This window comes from Ovis canadensis, chromosome 15 (assembly GCF_042477335.2).
Source record: "Ovis canadensis isolate MfBH-ARS-UI-01 breed Bighorn chromosome 15, ARS-UI_OviCan_v2, whole genome shotgun sequence".
NCBI lineage: Eukaryota > Metazoa > Chordata > Mammalia > Artiodactyla > Bovidae > Ovis > Ovis canadensis.
In genome coordinates this window covers 29879776-29896454 of record NC_091259.1, presented here as the reverse complement: position 1 = coordinate 29896454, position 16679 = coordinate 29879776, and the positions used below count along the sequence as shown (strand labels likewise).

Genomic DNA, 16679 nt, shown 5'->3' with positions numbered 1-16679 from the left:
TCCCCTGAGTCCTAAGAGGGCACAGCACACGTCACTCAGGTAGGTTTCCGACGCCTTCAGATCAGCACGAGCAGGATGAATCCCTGTCCCTATTTCTTTCTCCTGGGAAAAGGACACGGGGGCTCCTTTCGCCTTCTAAGCCCATCTGTGTTTTGGAGTTCAGACCTAGAGCTCCGGAAAAGGGGACCGGCCGGGGGTCCCCACCTGCTCTGCAGGCACTCAGTTCCCGGACTCCCGCTCCCGCCGAGCCCAGGCCTTAGCCCCGCCTATCAGGGCGCGGGGCGGGGCCAGGGCGCGGGGCGGAGCCAGGGCGCGCAGCGGGCGGCGGTAACCCGGCGGAGGAGGAAGAACATGGCGGGTGTGGCGGGGCCTGCCACCGGCTCGGGGGCCGCCGGCGGAGATGGAGACGATTCGCTCTACCCCATCGCGGTCTTAATCGACGAGCTTCGCAATGAGGACGTGCAGGTATTGGAGTCGCGCCCGGCAGCGGACGCGGGCTTGGCTGGGCGCGTGGTAGGGAAGGGGGCCAGCCGGCCCCCGAGGTTGGGGGAGGCCCGGGGATTGAAAGCCGGGACTCTGAGCGGAAACTTGACGGGGAGGAGAGGAGAGACACATGAGGGACCCGTGAGGACCCGGCGGCCCCGGAGCCTGCCCCGCACGCCTTGTTCTGACCCGCTGAGGCGGCGGCCCGGAGTCCCACCTGGTCCTGGGTGCTTGTGGGGGAACCGGCTTGCCGCCCGGGCGCCCTTTTTGGGCCTGGCGGTGAGGACGCTGCGTCCAGCCCGGGGCTGGCAGCGCCCGTAGCGGGGCGAGCGGGAGGCGGGCGGCGCGGGGCCGCGAGGGGCTGCGGGACGCAGAGGCGCCCTGTGAAATGCAGGGGAATGACTGCCTTCCTCGCGGCCTGCTGGAAACTGGCCCGGCTTGAGTGGAAATTAGAAATTAGGTGGGGTGGCTAAAGTAACCGAGGCGGGATGTCAGCTCTGATGGAACTTTTCTTTGAAAAGCCTGGGGTGGTACTCAGCCATCTCACCTGTTTTACCACTGCTACAGTTCTCTTTTTAAAATTGTCTCGCTTTTCCAGATATTGTATTTTCTTTCATTTCTTTAATGGGCCCGTCAGAGGGTTTCTCCTGAGAAATCTTACTTTAGCTAAAGAAGGCGTGTTCCCTTGTTTTTGAGGTTCCTCATAGAATAAAGTGTAAATTAAAGGTTTTTTCCCCTTCTTATCTGTATGCCATTACCTCACCTGTTTGCAGCTACTCTCTTTTGGTCTAAATCACAAGTGCTTCTTAACTTCATTCTTCTTTCTACCTTTTTTTTTGTTTTTTGTTTTTTTTTAAAGCTCCGTCTCAATAGTATTAAGAAATTATCAACAATTGCTCTAGCGCTTGGAGTAGAAAGGACACGAACTGAACTGCTGCCATTTCTTACAGGTATGTGACTCTTTGAGGAAAGGCCTGGGCATTTCTGTTTTCCAATGGCTTTCGAAACTTGGACTGTTTTGAATTTGTTGCCCATAGTATTAGTAAGTACTAAACTGAGCCTGTTGTTTCTACTGTGAAGAAACAGGGCAGAGCATACATTGTAATGTTGTGGCCAGACATATTCAGATATTAACTATTTAGCTAATAGAAAAGTAATTGATATGTAATTATGAATTTCTAGTTCCTTCTGTAAAACAAATCCATGAAGACACGTGATTGAGAAGGAGGAAAAGGCGGTTAGGATGGCGGCAGATCGTCTACTTACATATGGAGTCTCTTCCTAGTTTTGTATGAGTGTCCAGCTTTGGGCCAGCTATCCTTGTTGATGAATACTGGGTTCTTGTCATTTCCAGATACAATTTATGATGAAGATGAGGTACTGTTAGCTCTTGCTGAGCAGCTGGGAAATTTCACTGGCCTGGTGGGAGGTCCTGACTTTGCCCACTGTTTGCTGGTGAGTATATTCTGCCTGCTCTCCTTCTAGAACTTTTGCAGTATAAATAGTACATTGTTTGGTGATAGGCACAGTGCAGCATTTTTTTATGCAGATCTTTTTAGGGATAGTCACAGTGTTAGCTATTGAGAGAACAAATAATGTAGGCATTTTGGACTCAACCTTTCTTAATTTTTCTGGTTGTGAATGTGGGAACTTTCTCTTCTCTGACTTGTTACTTTAGCAGTTAGGAGAAAAAGGACTGGATTGTTTCTGTTCATGGTTTTTTTTCCCTCTTATGGTGGAAATCTTAATTCTCATCTAACAATGCTGTGGCTTTGGAAATGTTTATTAGTTTTGTCCTTAATTTTAAGTGTAGCTTTTGATTCTGACTTCCTTTGTGAATTTCATTTGAGAACCTTCTATATCAGTCACTGAAGTTACAATGTTCATGTTAAAGGTGAGCACCAGGGTTTGGGAGTGTAATAAGGCCTCTGTCCTTTTGTGTCAACAAGTAATTACTATGTGTTAGATGGAAAAATTTGAAGCACATGAAAGAGAAAGGGATTAACCCGGGGTGATAGGGGAAGATCTCTTTGGGAGAGAATGTCTGAACTGGGGTGTGAAAGATGACTAGGAATTTGACAGCTGCACAGGATGATGGGGTTGTATGCTTCAAGGCTTCAGTATTGGCTGTATTATATTGCTGACTCTCATGACTTCTGTCTTTACCTCTGACCTTTCCATGGAGCTCCAGATATAGATATATGTAGAAAGATATAAATATCTGTGTTATATATATCTGCTGTGGTTTTTCTACTTGGGTGTGAAACAGGCATTTCAAATTTAGTTTGTCTAAAACAGAACGCAGTTTTTTCCCCAAAGTGTATCCTAATTAGTTGTCCCATTGCAGTAAATGGCATCACCATCTACCCAGTTAGTTGCGCAGCCAAAACCTGGGAGACATTCTTGAATCTGTTTCCCCTCACTTCCCACATCAAATCCGTCAGTCACTCCTGTAGATTCTGCATGTATTGCAAATCAGTTCTCTTTCTTCCATCTCTACTACCACTTAGCTCATCTTTCCACTGGTCTTTCTAGACCACGTGGTCTTTCCTCTAGATTATTGCAGTAATCTAGTTGCTTTCCACTCATGCCTTCTGCCCCACCACTCCAGTTCACTCTTCACCCAGAGATGGATCACTCACTCCCTTCCATGGTTCTTAGAAAATTCATAATTTCTACCTTAGTTTGAACCTTAGTTTATAAAATTTGCCCCTATGAGCCTATCTCATATCATATTCCCTCTTAATAACCTCATTCCATTCACAATAGTCTTCCTTCTATTCTTTGAATATACCAAGCTTACTGCCCTGGATAGTCCCTATAATAACATGTGTTTTTGAGCTTCTTGTGACTGGCTCCTTATCATTTAGATGCCAGCTTTAATGCGTCTCAGCAATGCCTTCCCTGGCCTCTCAACCTGAAATTTCTTCCCCACTCATCCCTTACCACATCATCCTTGTTTTTACCCCCTCTTTGACTGCACCACATAGCTTGTGGAATCTTAGTTCCCCAACCAGCGGTTGAACCCTGGTCCTCAGCAGTGAAAGCACAGAGTCCTAACCATTGGGCCACCAAGGAATTCCCCCTGTTCTCTTTACAGAGCATTCAACACCATCTAGTTATTGCCCTGATGAGTTGTTATCTTTCTCCATTAGAATATAAAACTGTATTCAATGTCCTGTGATAAAGCGATAATGGAAAAGAAATATATGTATAACTGAATCAGTTTGCTGTGCAGCAGAAATTAACATTGTAAGACCACTGTACTTGAATAAGTAAATCTTTAAAAAATTAAGAAAAGTCAAAAGACACCCCCCCTCCTAAAAGTAAACTAGCGCAAAGAAATCATGGCCTTATTTCTTCCCTCTCCACAGTGCTAGAATTTAAAAGTAATTATCATTTTAAAAGAAAGAGTTTAGGAGCCTTGGAAGTGTGAAACTGGTTGATTGCAGTATAAAGTGTTGGTGCTAGAGTAGGCGGAAGTGGTGGTCCCAGGGCTGTGGGAAAAGGTCATGGAGAAATAGGCCAAGTTTTAATCAAGAGACAGGAGCTTGCTCTTCCGTAGTAGTGATAGAGATTATCAATGATACTGCATGAGAGGAGGTCAGAGAAGGCAGTGGACAGAACTCGAAAGGCCTTTGCTTTTAAGAAAACAGTATCTTTTCAGAGGGCTTCTGAAATTTCCCTTAGGAAAGCTGAGTACCTTATATCAAATAATTTTTGAAATGTATTATGTAGACTCCCTTGTTTCCTTTGACTCATAATTCTGTTTCACTCTCCTGGTCAGTTCTACATGTGGCTTTTGTCTTTAACATTGGCACTTCATGCTCTATCCTGAATCTGCCCGGACTGAGTGCAAACCCAGAAGAGCAGCAGTTCAGAGAATCTGCCCTCTGTACTTTTCCCTGGTCTGTGCCCTGCTCACTCACTGATCCTAGTCAGGGCCAACCCCTTTGGTCTCTACTGTTTCTAAAGCTGCAGGCAAGGATTCCTACTGTCTCTGTACCTTTAACTTAATTGTTCTTTCATAACGTCCCACTCTGTGTCTGGCTCATGGAAAAATTCTGGGTGTATTCGGAGAAAAGTAATTTTGCACTCAGCCTTTAATAGTTTGGAAAAGTCAGTGGTGCGGAGTGAATTGACAGAGGTAGCTTCCACCTCCAGGAACGGTAGAATGATACTCCAGACGCCGTGGACTCGGTGTCCTGATGCGGGGTCCTCCTGTAATTGTGGTGCCCAGTGGTGGTCATGTTTCTGCACTCACTTTTGAGGAAGTACACATGGTTCTGTCGAATTTGGCTACACAGCCTTTAAATTGAGTGATTCAGTTCACAGTGATATTAATATCGTGTCAGGTCTCTTCCACCATGTCATTCATAGACACCATCTGGGAATTGCCATCTGGGACAGGAAACCTTGGCTGTCCTACAGAAATCGTGTCTTCAGGTTGGACACAGCATATGCCATCACCGTGTGAACTGAGAGTAACTGTTTGGTGTGATGTAGCTAACATTCTGGTTGCTTGTCCCACCTCCTTTCAGTCACTTTAAAAGATGATAATCTGTATCTAACCTGATTGAGTAAGTTTTCTCTGGTTTTCCATTTTGGTCTATCCAGCCTCCTCTGGAAAGCCTGGCAACTGTGGAAGAGACTGTGGTTCGAGACAAGGCTGTGGAGTCCCTGAGGCAGATCTCGCAGGAGCACACGCCAGTGGCTCTGGAGGCTCACTTCGTACCTCTGGTGAAACGCTTAGCGAGTGGGGATTGGTTCACCTCTCGCACATCCGCATGTGGTTTGTTCAGCGTTTGCTATCCCAGGGCTTCCATTGCTGTCAAAGGAGAAATTAGACAGTAAGATATGGTATTTTTTAGTTATTTGGGGTTATTGGAAGCTCACAGCTGACAGGATACACACTACCCTGTTACCAGTGAGTGGCTGGTATCAGGGTAGTCAGATCGATGACAACAGTTACCAATGTCCAGGTGAAGGTACCAGTGGGTTTTCCTTTGTTACTTCTGTGAGTAGAAGTCTAATGCCTGATGTTCGTAGGAGAAAACCTCTGAAATTTCTGTATGTGTTGGGGGGATGCTTAATCAGTGGCATGTAACAGGAAATACCTTCATTATTTTGCTGCAGGTACTTCCGTTCCTTGTGCTCAGACGACACACCAATGGTACGCCGTGCTGCTGCTTCCAAATTGGGTGAATTTGCAAAAGTTTTGGAATTAGACAGTGTGAAAAGTGAAATCGTTCCTTTGTTTACTAATCTAGCTTCAGATGAACAGGTAGGTTAACTCTTAGTAATTAAAGTACACAAATATGCGCTTACATTTGAAGAATTTCTTTGGATGTTTTGGTTCTCATGTTAGTATCATTTTTTTTCAGAATTATTACTTAATTCTGGCCTGGCTAAAGTTTAAGATTACCCATCCCAGTGTCCTTATAGTTCTTTCTTAGCCAAACTGTGATTTCCTTTTCCATTTAGCATCTGTTGAAGGGGAGTTGAGGAATTGGGAGCCATAATTAGGAAGGAAGACCAAAGCCACATTAAAGAGTAGCTATACCTTTGGGTACTGCAGGCTGAGTTATTGTGGGACAGTAATGTTTCCTGGAATTTTGGCATTCAGGTAAACAAGCATAGCATGTATTGGGAAGGCTCTTTGACCCTCTGCATCCTCTCTATGAGTGTATGGGATAACTTTGTATGAGGGCAGTTATAAATCCAAGAATCTCCATCTCATCAGTGTAGAAATTAGCAATAATAATGGGTTTCCCTGGTGACTCAGTGCTAGTAAAGAATCCATCTGCCAATGCAGGAGACGCGGGTTCAATCCTTGGTTTGGGAAGATCCTCCGGAGAAGGAAATGGCAACCCCCTTCAGTGTTCATTCTTGCCTGGGAAATCTCACTGGAGAGGGGACTGGCAGGCTACAGTCCATGGGGTGGCGGAAGAGTCAGACATGACTTAGCGACTAAATAACAGCAAAAAGCAATAATAATATGCTAGTAAGCACCCAAATGAATCTTTTTCAGCCTGTTTTAAGTGGTTTACATATGTGAAGTAATTCAGCCCTTACAACAGCCCCAATTGGAAACAGGCACAGGAAATTGGAGTAAGTTGCTCATGGTTGCATAGTGAGCAGTGTTGGAGTGCAGACTTGAGTCTAGGCAGCTTAGCTCCAGAGTTGTGACCTTCATTGCTGAGCTGTAGTGCTCTTCTTATGGTGCTTTGGAGAATCAGCGCCCTGAGTTCCTGGACGCTAGAAGAACAGTTTACCTAGTTCTGCCCTCAGATCACTGTATGTTTACAGGATCCAGAGCAGCAGATACATACCTTGAGTCTCATGTTCAGATTCTAGATTTGAAGATGATAAATCTTTCAAAATAATTTTTTAAATTTGTTAAAATAATATATACAAAGCAGTACAAAGTGAATATGCATCTTAAGTAATACAAGGCATGTTATCCTGTAACTTTCGTCTGTGAAAGGATACAGAACTTTAATAGCCATTATCCAGGAAGCCCAGCATGATCTGCCTCCCAAACACACTCCCCTCCCAGTTCCTACTCCCTACCCCCTTAAGACTGTAACACTGTTTCTTGATTTTTGTGGTAACCACCTCCTTACTTTTCTTTGCATTTTTACTATTCATAAAGTATGGTTTAAAACAACACCATCTAACAGAAATACAATGTAAGCTACCTGTTAATTTTAAGTTTCACAGTAGCCATAGTTTAAAAAGTGAAAAGCAGGTGAAATTGATTTCAATAATGTATTTTATTAACCCAGTATATCCAGAGTAACTACCATTAGAATGTGTGGCGCTAGTTGTGTTTCAGGCGCTCAGAAGTAGGGAGTAAGTAGGATAATGGTTGTCACATTGGAGAGCACAGGTTTAGAATCCTTATTTGAGATTTTGTTGATTACATTTCCCATGGTATAACGCAATGTTTTCTTTTGTCCTGCAAAATTGGTAGTTGAATCTAGAGTGGAGATTTGTGAATTTTTTCTGTAAAGGGCCCGATAGTAAATATTTTAGGCTTTGTGGACCAGACAGTCTCTGTTGTAACTACAGAGCTCTGCTGTTGTGTGTCACACACTGTCATATGCAGACTAACGGGCATGGTGCTGTTCTGGGAAAATTTTATTTACAGAAACTAGCTGCTTTCCATATTTGGCCAATATCTGCCTCAGCCCTGATCTAGAGGCTTAATGAGAGCTGATTTGATATTTTGGGGGCAGTAAGATCACTTTGTTAGATGGAGGCTGCTTTTCATCAAGAGGCATGTCTTGTTGTGGTATTAACAGCAATGGATGCTGAAAGAATTATTTGTTTAGTTGTAACATGTGTGTGTGTATTCACTGTGACCACTGATAGAATTGCTGCTCCTTTCTTAGTCATTCACTGAGAAAGTATTTATTGAGTACATTCTGTGAATCAGGCACTATTCTTCATGCTGGCTTTCAGTGTTAAATGAGGGACCGTGCTGTTGTGCCCTTTATATTTTAATGAAAGAAAGCACAGTAAACAGATAAAATATTAGGGATCAAAACGATGATGGAGGGACTTCCCTGGTGGCTGGGAACCTGCCTTGTAATGCAGGGGACATAGATTTGATCCTTGGTCAAGGAACTAAGATCCAGCATGCTTGGATCAGCTGTGGAGCAGCTAAGCCTTCCTACCACAGCTGCTATGCCCTTGTGCTACAACTAGAGAGTTGGTGCGCTGTATCAAAAGATCCTACATGCTGCAGCTAAGACCCCAGTGCAGCCAAATAAACGTAAAAACTGTTGGGAATTGGATAGGGTACCATAGTGGTGGGGCGTGAATATAAGCATTCTTTTAGACTGGCCAGTCAGAGAACGGCCATGAAGAGGTGCCATAAACTGAAACTTGAACAGAAAAATGCCGGCGACGCCCTTTCCACGTGTGTCAGAGCTCTAGGAAAAGAGAATTCCAAGAGGAGAGGACATTCAGTGTATGTAAAGATCCTGTGCTTGGAGCATAGTGGGTGAAAAGGACTCTGATAAGAATTTGGATAAGATAATCGGCTACCCACTCCAGTATTCTGTCCTGGAGAATCCCATGGACTGTACAGTCTGTGGGGTTGCAAAGAGTTGGACACGACTGAGCGACTTTCACTTTTCAATTAGGGCCCAGATTGTGGGGGACCTTTAAACAGTGTGTTGAGTTTGGGTTTTCTTTTCTAGGTATAATGAGAACACACCAAGATTTTAATCAGGGATGTAATTTTATGTAACTTAAAATTTTAAAAGATTGTTCTGGCTTGTAGGTGGAAAACTAAATTGTAAGGTGAGGGGTGAGAATAGAAACACGAAGACAAGTTAGGCGACTTTTACAATAATCCTGACAAGAGACAGTGGTAAACTAGGGTGGCATGGTGAAGATGGAAAGAATCTGGTGATCGGTTTGGAGGTGGTCAGTAGAACTGTGATTGAGTTGGAAGAAGGGAAGAGACATCAAGATTTCTTGATTTTACTTGAGAAATTGGGTGGATACTGCTGTCACTGCCAAGATGGAGAAGATTCTGGGAGGAGTAGCAGATACAGGGAAGAAAATCGGGAGTTGTGGGAGAAGAGTAGTTGATTAGTTGAAAAAGTATTGATGGGTGTGTGTATTTACATCGATGAAAGTAGCTCCTTGATTCAGCATAGTTTTTGGAACCTGAAAATAGCTGTATGACCAGTACCAAAGATAAAGTTTTGCCTTTTTTAGCCTGTTCATTTAGATAGGGTAGTGAGTATCTTGGGCATGTAGTAGGTTATTGTTGATCTATAATTTTTAAAATGTATAATATTTTGGAAAGCTGGAGGCACTGTTGCCTCTTGTGTGCTTGCGTGTGCACAGATACACACGTATAAATATGTTACATACTTTTACGGTTTTTGACGTTTCATCTGGGGGCTCAGATGTTTATGTATTTCCACTTCCTACTAATATATTTATGATTCCCCAATCTATAGTCTCAATTCCTGATTTTTCATTGATCTATCTATTTGTATATTACTACTTTTACAAAGGATATATAGATAGTAGGTTGGTACTTGGCAGGTTACATTTGGGAAATTGAGTTCATTAATCCCTTTCTAATTTTTTCTGCTGGGTTTTCTAGGGTTGGCTATCTCAAAAGTTATTCTGTCCTTGATCATCGGCATTTAAATTTAATGTTTTTTAAAAATTACTTAAAATTTTTGTTTTTCTGTGTATTTTTCCAAGTCATTATCTCATGCCTAAACTCGAATTATTGCCATTCCTTACCCTTATCCCCTTTCTATTCCTCTGTTCTGATCTTCTATAAACAACTGGTACAAGCATGGTTTTCATTTTTAATGCTCAGCTTCCTAGAGTGAGGATTTAGAGACATCATTAAAATGTTCTTGCCTCACATAATCTTTACATTTTTATTTCATTTTCCTTACTAAAAATTCTGTGTTCTAACTAACGTCGTTAACTTTGCTGTTCACTCAGAGAACAGTCATTTCTGCCTTGCCATTTCAGGCAAAGGGAACAGCTATTTCAAGACATAAAGACATGAACTGCTTATAATGTTTTTTTTTTTTTTAAGGACACCCAAGCACTACCACAACCGCACACTGCCTCATGGCTCTCAGTAAATACTGTCTAACAGAAAGGAATTTTGTTCATTAGGATTCAGTGCGCCTGCTAGCTGTGGAAGCCTGTGTCAGTATTGCCCAGTTACTGTCTCAGGATGACATTGAGGCTTTGGTGATGCCTACACTTCGACAAGCAGCAGAAGATAAATCTTGGCGAGTTCGCTATATGGTAGCTGACAAATTTTCAGAGGTAAAGTAGTGCACTGACATTTTTTAAGTACTAAAAGGAAGAAAACCCTCAGAAACCCACAGATTTGCTGTCATAACCAAAAGTTTCTGAATTGGAAGTGCTTGAGGCAAAAATATACATAGACCTTCCTTGACTCATGATAGGGTTATGTCCTGAGAAACCCACTGCAGTTGGAAGTGCATTTAATGGACCTAACCTGCGAACGGCATAGCTTAGCCTCGCCTACTTTAAACTTTTAAAGGACACTTACATTAGCCTACAGTTGGGCAGAATACTCTAACAGAAAACCTGTTTTATAATAAAATGTGGAATAGCTCACGTAATTTATTCAATACTGGTACTTAAAGTGAAAAACAGAGTGGTTTTAAGTGTATCGGTTGTTCCCCGTTGTGATTCCACGGTTGACGGGAAGCTCTGGCCTCCCCACTCTGCCCAGCATCACAGGGGGTAGTGCTACATAGCACTAGCCCAGGAAAGGATCAAAATTCAAAACGTGAAATTTGGTTTCTAGTCAACGTGTATTGCTTTCACAACATCCTAAAGTTGAAGAATCTTAAGTTGAACGATCATAAGTTGGGGACTGTCTATACTTGATGATTGCATTGTGCTTGTTAAGTTATTTTGATTAGAGTGCATTAAAACCTGTACAAATTCTTTTATAGCTCCAGAAAGCTGTGGGTCCCAAAATCACCCTAAATGACCTCATCCCCGCCTTTCAGAACCTACTCAAAGACTGTGAAGCTGAAGTCCGAGCAGCTGCTGCCCATAAAGTAAAAGGTTAAGGTGTCAGTTTATGTTGTAACTAGATCACTTTGGTGCATTTTTTTATGTCAGTGAATTTTGTATTTTTTTTTTTTGGTCTTACAGATTATGTTTTCAGAAAAATAGTGATGATTTTAATGTGTTGAGATGTTAACATTGTCACATAAAGCTACTCCCTTATTTATTTAAAACCAAATAGCTTCTGTTTAAAAAAAAAGTATCCAATCCAGATTGGATTGGTGTGGTACACAGTGGCATATAGATTGACCAAAAGGTGCATTTAAAAGCAGCCATTTTTCTTCCTTGGAACTTATTTGCTTAAACATATGATTTGATTTAACTTGAAACTTGATAAATCTGGTTAAATTTCTTCATTTGGCTCCTTGTAAATGGCTCTACATAAGCATTTTTTTTTTCTCTTTGTATATTTTAGAACTTTGTGAGAACTTGCCTATGGAAGGTAGAGAGACCATGATTATGAATCAAATTCTGCCTTATATAAAGGTAAACCTAACTTTAGTTTATTTTTTGTTACACTTTGCCCTGTGTGAAGGTAAACCTGACCTCAATTTTTGTTTGTATTACTTTAAAGCTCTTTGAATTTAAACGTGGACCAGGGATGAATGGGACAGTTATATTAATGTGTGACACTGTTATTTATTACTTATTAATATTTTGTAAGTGCAAAATGCTCTTTTTTGCATAGGTTTATTTTATCTGACAGATGGTCTGAGGAAACTATTGACTAATCAGTATTGAAAGAGCACTATCTTTTAAAATTCCTTGAGAAGTCATTTGGAAGTTTCTGTTGTCTTGCAAAAAAACTAAAGGCTTTTAATTTTGACTTTATTCTAGGAATTAGTGTCTGATACAAATCAACATGTCAAGTCGGCTCTAGCTTCTGTAATTATGGGGTTGTCTACCATTTTGGGCAAAGAGAATACCATTGAACATCTTCTACCTCTCTTTTTAGCTCAGTTAAAGGATGAGGTGAGTCTGGCTGTAAATTTTGTTGTCCTTTGATAGTCGGTGATTTGGTTTGGTTTTTGTTTGGGGTGTCACTGAAAAAGTAACTTATTTTAAACCATTGATGGCATTTGGGCACGCAGTTACAAGTTCCTGAGAAAATGGGCCACTGATACAGACGTAAAAATGGCTGTCCATCTTCTCTGCCTAATTCCTGATTATATTCACTGTTTTTTTCTTATCTTTAAACTTAATGGATCTTTATTTGAAAAGTTTCATTTAAATTTAGATATAATATTATAAAAATTATCTTGTTTGCCAGGCATGATCATCAGTGCTTTGCATGTGTTATTGTTATGTGTAATTTTCACAGCAATCTTATTTTTGAGGGTTGGTCTTACTATTATTCCCATTTTACAGATGAAGAAGGTGAGGCACAGACGTAAAATAAGCCGCCTGAAGTTTCAGCTGGGTCGATATGGGATTTGAATACATGTAATTTGATTTCATAGCTTATGTGCTCTTTACATTTCATAGACTTTTCATTGAGAGTTTTAAGTCAATTAAATTGTGCAGTTTGAATTATTTGTGTACTCAGTATTAAGTATTTCTTCCAAGACAATAGTTTTTTCATGCAAGTCAACACTTTCTCATTTTAAAATGTATTTGCTCATCATGGTGGTAGGAGAATATTGATCAGAGAACTTGATCTTTATATGTGCTCTTTTGGGTCTTGTGTATTTGCAGTGTCCTGAAGTTCGTTTGAACATCATCTCCAATTTGGACTGTGTAAATGAAGTGATTGGGATCCGGCAGCTCTCCCAGTCACTCCTCCCTGCCATAGTGGAGCTGGCTGAAGATGCCAAATGGAGGGTCCGGCTGGCCATCATCGAGTATATGCCACTGTTGGCGGGCCAGCTGGTGAGTGTGGGCGCTCTTGTGAGCTGAAGGATAGCATCACGTAGTGGAGCAGACTCCCCAGGGCCAGCAGGAGGCCCACATGGCTCATGCGGTTATGTTCATTTAGAGGCATGAGAAAGTATGGTCTCTGTCAGTTGCCTGTAGAGTGGTTTTCATTTTCATCAGTGCATTTGCATCTAACAAAAATGTATTATAAAAACACATTTCACCTCCCCACCATCTGAAAGCAAAGCCACAGAAGAATATATAATTTCTTGGTATATGTCACATAGATTTTGTGATACTTAATGACTCTGTGGCTTAAGGAATATTTATCTGAGAAGAAAGGGGAGTATGGTTTCGAGATTTGACTTTTGCTCAGGGAAGCTTCCCTCTCTGCCTGTACTCTGAGCAAATGTCTCTGGTTACCACTTTTCTTGCATTCTGGTTAAAGGGAGTTGAGGACTCCCCATATGAAAAAGGAGTATTGAAGTTTGTAATGCTGATATTTTGGCCAGAGTTTGTATTATCACATTATCTGTTACTGTTTGAGATTTATGAATAGTTTTATTGAAAACAAGTTAATTAAAATTTCAGTGCTGGGTTTTATAGCCACATCCTTTCCTTCCTCTTATAGCAGGTACCCTAGTCAGTTCTGAGTTTGGTGTGATGTGCCCTCATCATGGTGGCTGCACTTTATTATTAACTGTTAAAATCTAGATGAGGAGATAGACAGCTGATCTCTTTTTGGGCAGGGCTGTGTTCAGTGTTTTATTTCCAGGGCCTCCCATAGTGCCTGGCATTAATCAGGCACTTAACATTTGTTGATTGTTGAGAGAAATGAATACTTGACTAGTTTTTGAGAAAGCTCACAATGTGTCAGTTTATAGCTAGTATTACTGCACTTTGTTTCGCCTCTTTCACTTTTATTCCTTTCATATCATAGCATATGAGATTTATTTTTTCTTTTCTTGGACTACTGAGTTTGTGTTGTTATTTTGGTGTACTTAGTTTATGAAATTTGTGCATGTCTGTGGGATCATGTTTTATAAAACTTGAAGTGTCCCATTCTCCATAATAGATGCCAGAGATAGCAGTGTACTGGTTTCCCCACTGTCTGAAAGTAGAGCATCCCTAAGAGCGCTTTTGCAAGCTTAAGATGGTGTAAAGCAAAGAAGCAGTTACCTTAGGACACATCCTGCTAACAGATACATGAAATAGATCTAGAGAAAGCACAGATGCCCACAGACACAGTTTGGAGCAGTGGCGGCCTGATGCTGAAATGAGATATTGAGTGTAGTGCTCAGGGAAGGAGCTTGGCTGTGCCACGCTTGCTGCTGCCTGTCTAAGGGTTCATTGGCTTCTTGCAAAATGAACACTGAACACTGTTTTCACTTTTTTTCATTAAAGGAGAAATCCAGTTTAGATTTCTTTCAGTTAGTGAAGACATGTACTCTTTTACAGCTCTTTTGTAAAAGTGAAGTGATATAAAGGGAACTTTCAAAAAGTAGAGGATACCTAATGGGGTCAGACAAAGTCATCCAGTCAGTTTTCTCCCCCACTGTTGTTGCTCTTCAGTTGCTAAGTTGTGTCCAACTCTCTGTGGCCACGGACTGCAGCACGCCAGGCTCCCATGTCCTCCACTGTCTCCCAGAGTTGTTCTGCCATTCCCAAGTACTGAGTGTCATCTTCTGTTCTTAAGTGTTGGCTGTCATGACTCAGAGTGGAAAGCAGCAGTGGTTAACTGGTTTGCTGAAGGTTGAATTAACTGTCTAGAGGGGAGGGTGAATTTCAGTACCGTTTCTTTTAACCTCTGTTCCTTGGAAACAGACATTTGGTGACTTTGCTTCATGCTTGCCTAGCAGGGGTGGCATGCATCAGTCAGAAGCGTTTTGTTATATAGCTTCAACATCTGTTAGTATTATGTATTTTATTCTTTAAAAAAAAATCCATAAAGACTTTTATTTCAGGTAGTCAATTTATAAAATTCCTTCAAGACTTTATGTATGGCCTGATTTATGGACCATAGTGAGTAAATATAAGGCTAAACCACAAGAATCAGGAAATAAAAGTTAATTAGGACTCAGAGAAATCCATGCCCTGAAATGAAAAATAAATCTTTGAGAGCAGACATGGTAATCCAAGTGTATGCTAAAGCCTGTTCATAACCTGTTATTATGAAGCCATTTCATTATATTTTGAAAGCACTTGTATAACATTTTTTTATTTAAAATATATGGTCACTGGTCAGAAACTTCTTAGGTTCCAAAGAAGCTGAAGAGTGTGAACATGTAGGCATCAAGAGAGAGGTGTGGGGAAAGCCATCTCCCACACGATGTGAAGTCCACGGTGCTGGGTCTGTGTGAACCAGCTTAAGGAGCTCGTTCGCGGCCTGTGCTGGTTTGGCCACCGGTGATGGGGAGAACTGGGATGGGTCCACCTCGCCTGTAGTCCTGTGTCTGCTTATTCTCTCTCTGCTTTCTCCCGTGGATCCCGGGGTGCTCTCTGTAATTGGGGAGGAGTCTATTTCTTGATGTCAAGTTCTTTATCTTTAAGGATTTATTAAGATATTAACCAAAAAAAAAAAAAAGATATTAACCAAAAAGGGAAAAATTTGAGAATTGTCAGTATTTCTGACTGGTATTTTCCTGATGGTTCATTTTCACAGATATTCCTGGAGACCTTTTGGCAGACTGTCCATTCTGCATTCTTTCTGCAGTGTAGTGTCTGGTTCCAGGCCACCCTCTTCTCTCCCACTTGGCAGTCCCTGGGCCATCTCATTTACCTTTTCTTTATGATTTCTATCCAGTAAAGTAGTTTTATAGATTGTAAATCAGACCTCATGGTATTATTTTTTCTGGCTGGTCCATGAATTCAGCTTATTTGGAAATAAGTGATTTTTTAGCTTTCAGGTCACTTTGGTGTAATATAATTAGACCTTGATTTTTAAACTTTGGGGACGTGTATTAATGGAATCTTCTGTATCCATAGGGTGTGGAATTCTTTGATGAAAAGCTGAATTCTTTATGTATGGCCTGGCTTGTGGACCATGGTAAGTAAATAAGTTAATGGGAGTCCTGTGTTTTTGCAAACATCCCATTTTGTTTGTGTATTTCCTTTTCAGAAAGGAACCCTAGTCTGACCATATTTTGTTTTACCAGTGTAGGGATGAAGACAGTCTTCCATTAAAGTCCAGTTAGCTTGTTCTGATCAAAAGTTTAACATTTCTGTTTTCTACCAATTTTTCTATCTTAAACTTTATTTTCTTCAGTGAACAATCTCTCTGTTCTATTTCTCACTCTTTCCCTTACATTATTTTTAAACTTTCTCTTTCATGCACGTACTCATTCCTTTCTTATCCAGAGGTCTTCTGTTCCACCATCTTTTGCCATCTTTGTGTCTTCAGCCACTGTAGACTGAGTTGGACAGGGATTGGAATCAGAAGAGAGACCTGGGGGAAGAAATGGCTCGTGGGCTCCTTTGAGGTGACCTAGAGAAGCAGCTGTGCAGTGGTGCAGCACAGGTGTCAGGGCATGGAAGGAAGATATTGCATGTCACCTGGGATAGAGAGGGCCCCAGTTTCTGGTTTGGGTGAGAGGCTCGCTATCTTTTCTGTGCATTTATAGCATAACTCATTTCAGCAATCAGAGAATCTTTTTCCTCTAGTGCCGCATACTGTGTTACAAAAAAAAAGCTGAAACTGCTGCTTATCAAAATACACAGTTGATGTTTTATATAAAACT

At 41.4% G+C, this 16679-nt stretch overlaps 1 protein-coding gene across 2 annotated transcripts in view; it reads left to right on the top strand.

Moving 5' to 3' along the window:
* Positions 1 to 284: 284 nt before the first annotated feature.
* The window catches only part of PPP2R1B (protein phosphatase 2 scaffold subunit Abeta), a 34420-nt gene continuing 18025 nt past the window's right edge, over positions 285 to 16679 (top strand). Inside the window, exons 1-11 of one of the 2 annotated variants that reach the window (XM_069554994.1) lie at positions 285 to 465; positions 1343 to 1433; positions 1838 to 1938; positions 5101 to 5333; positions 5620 to 5767; positions 10153 to 10308; positions 10971 to 11085; positions 11504 to 11574; positions 11926 to 12060; positions 12784 to 12957; positions 15928 to 15988. In XM_069554994.1, the coding sequence (XP_069411095.1) occupies positions 352 to 465; positions 1343 to 1433; positions 1838 to 1938; positions 5101 to 5333; positions 5620 to 5767; positions 10153 to 10308; positions 10971 to 11085; positions 11504 to 11574; positions 11926 to 12060; positions 12784 to 12957; positions 15928 to 15988 (1399 nt within the window). In that variant the 5' untranslated portion in view covers positions 285 to 351. The remainder of the gene's footprint in view (positions 466 to 1342; positions 1434 to 1837; positions 1939 to 5100; positions 5334 to 5619; positions 5768 to 10152; positions 10309 to 10970; positions 11086 to 11503; positions 11575 to 11925; positions 12061 to 12783; positions 12958 to 15927; positions 15989 to 16679) is intronic. The other variant, XM_069554996.1, reaches the window with a different exon arrangement.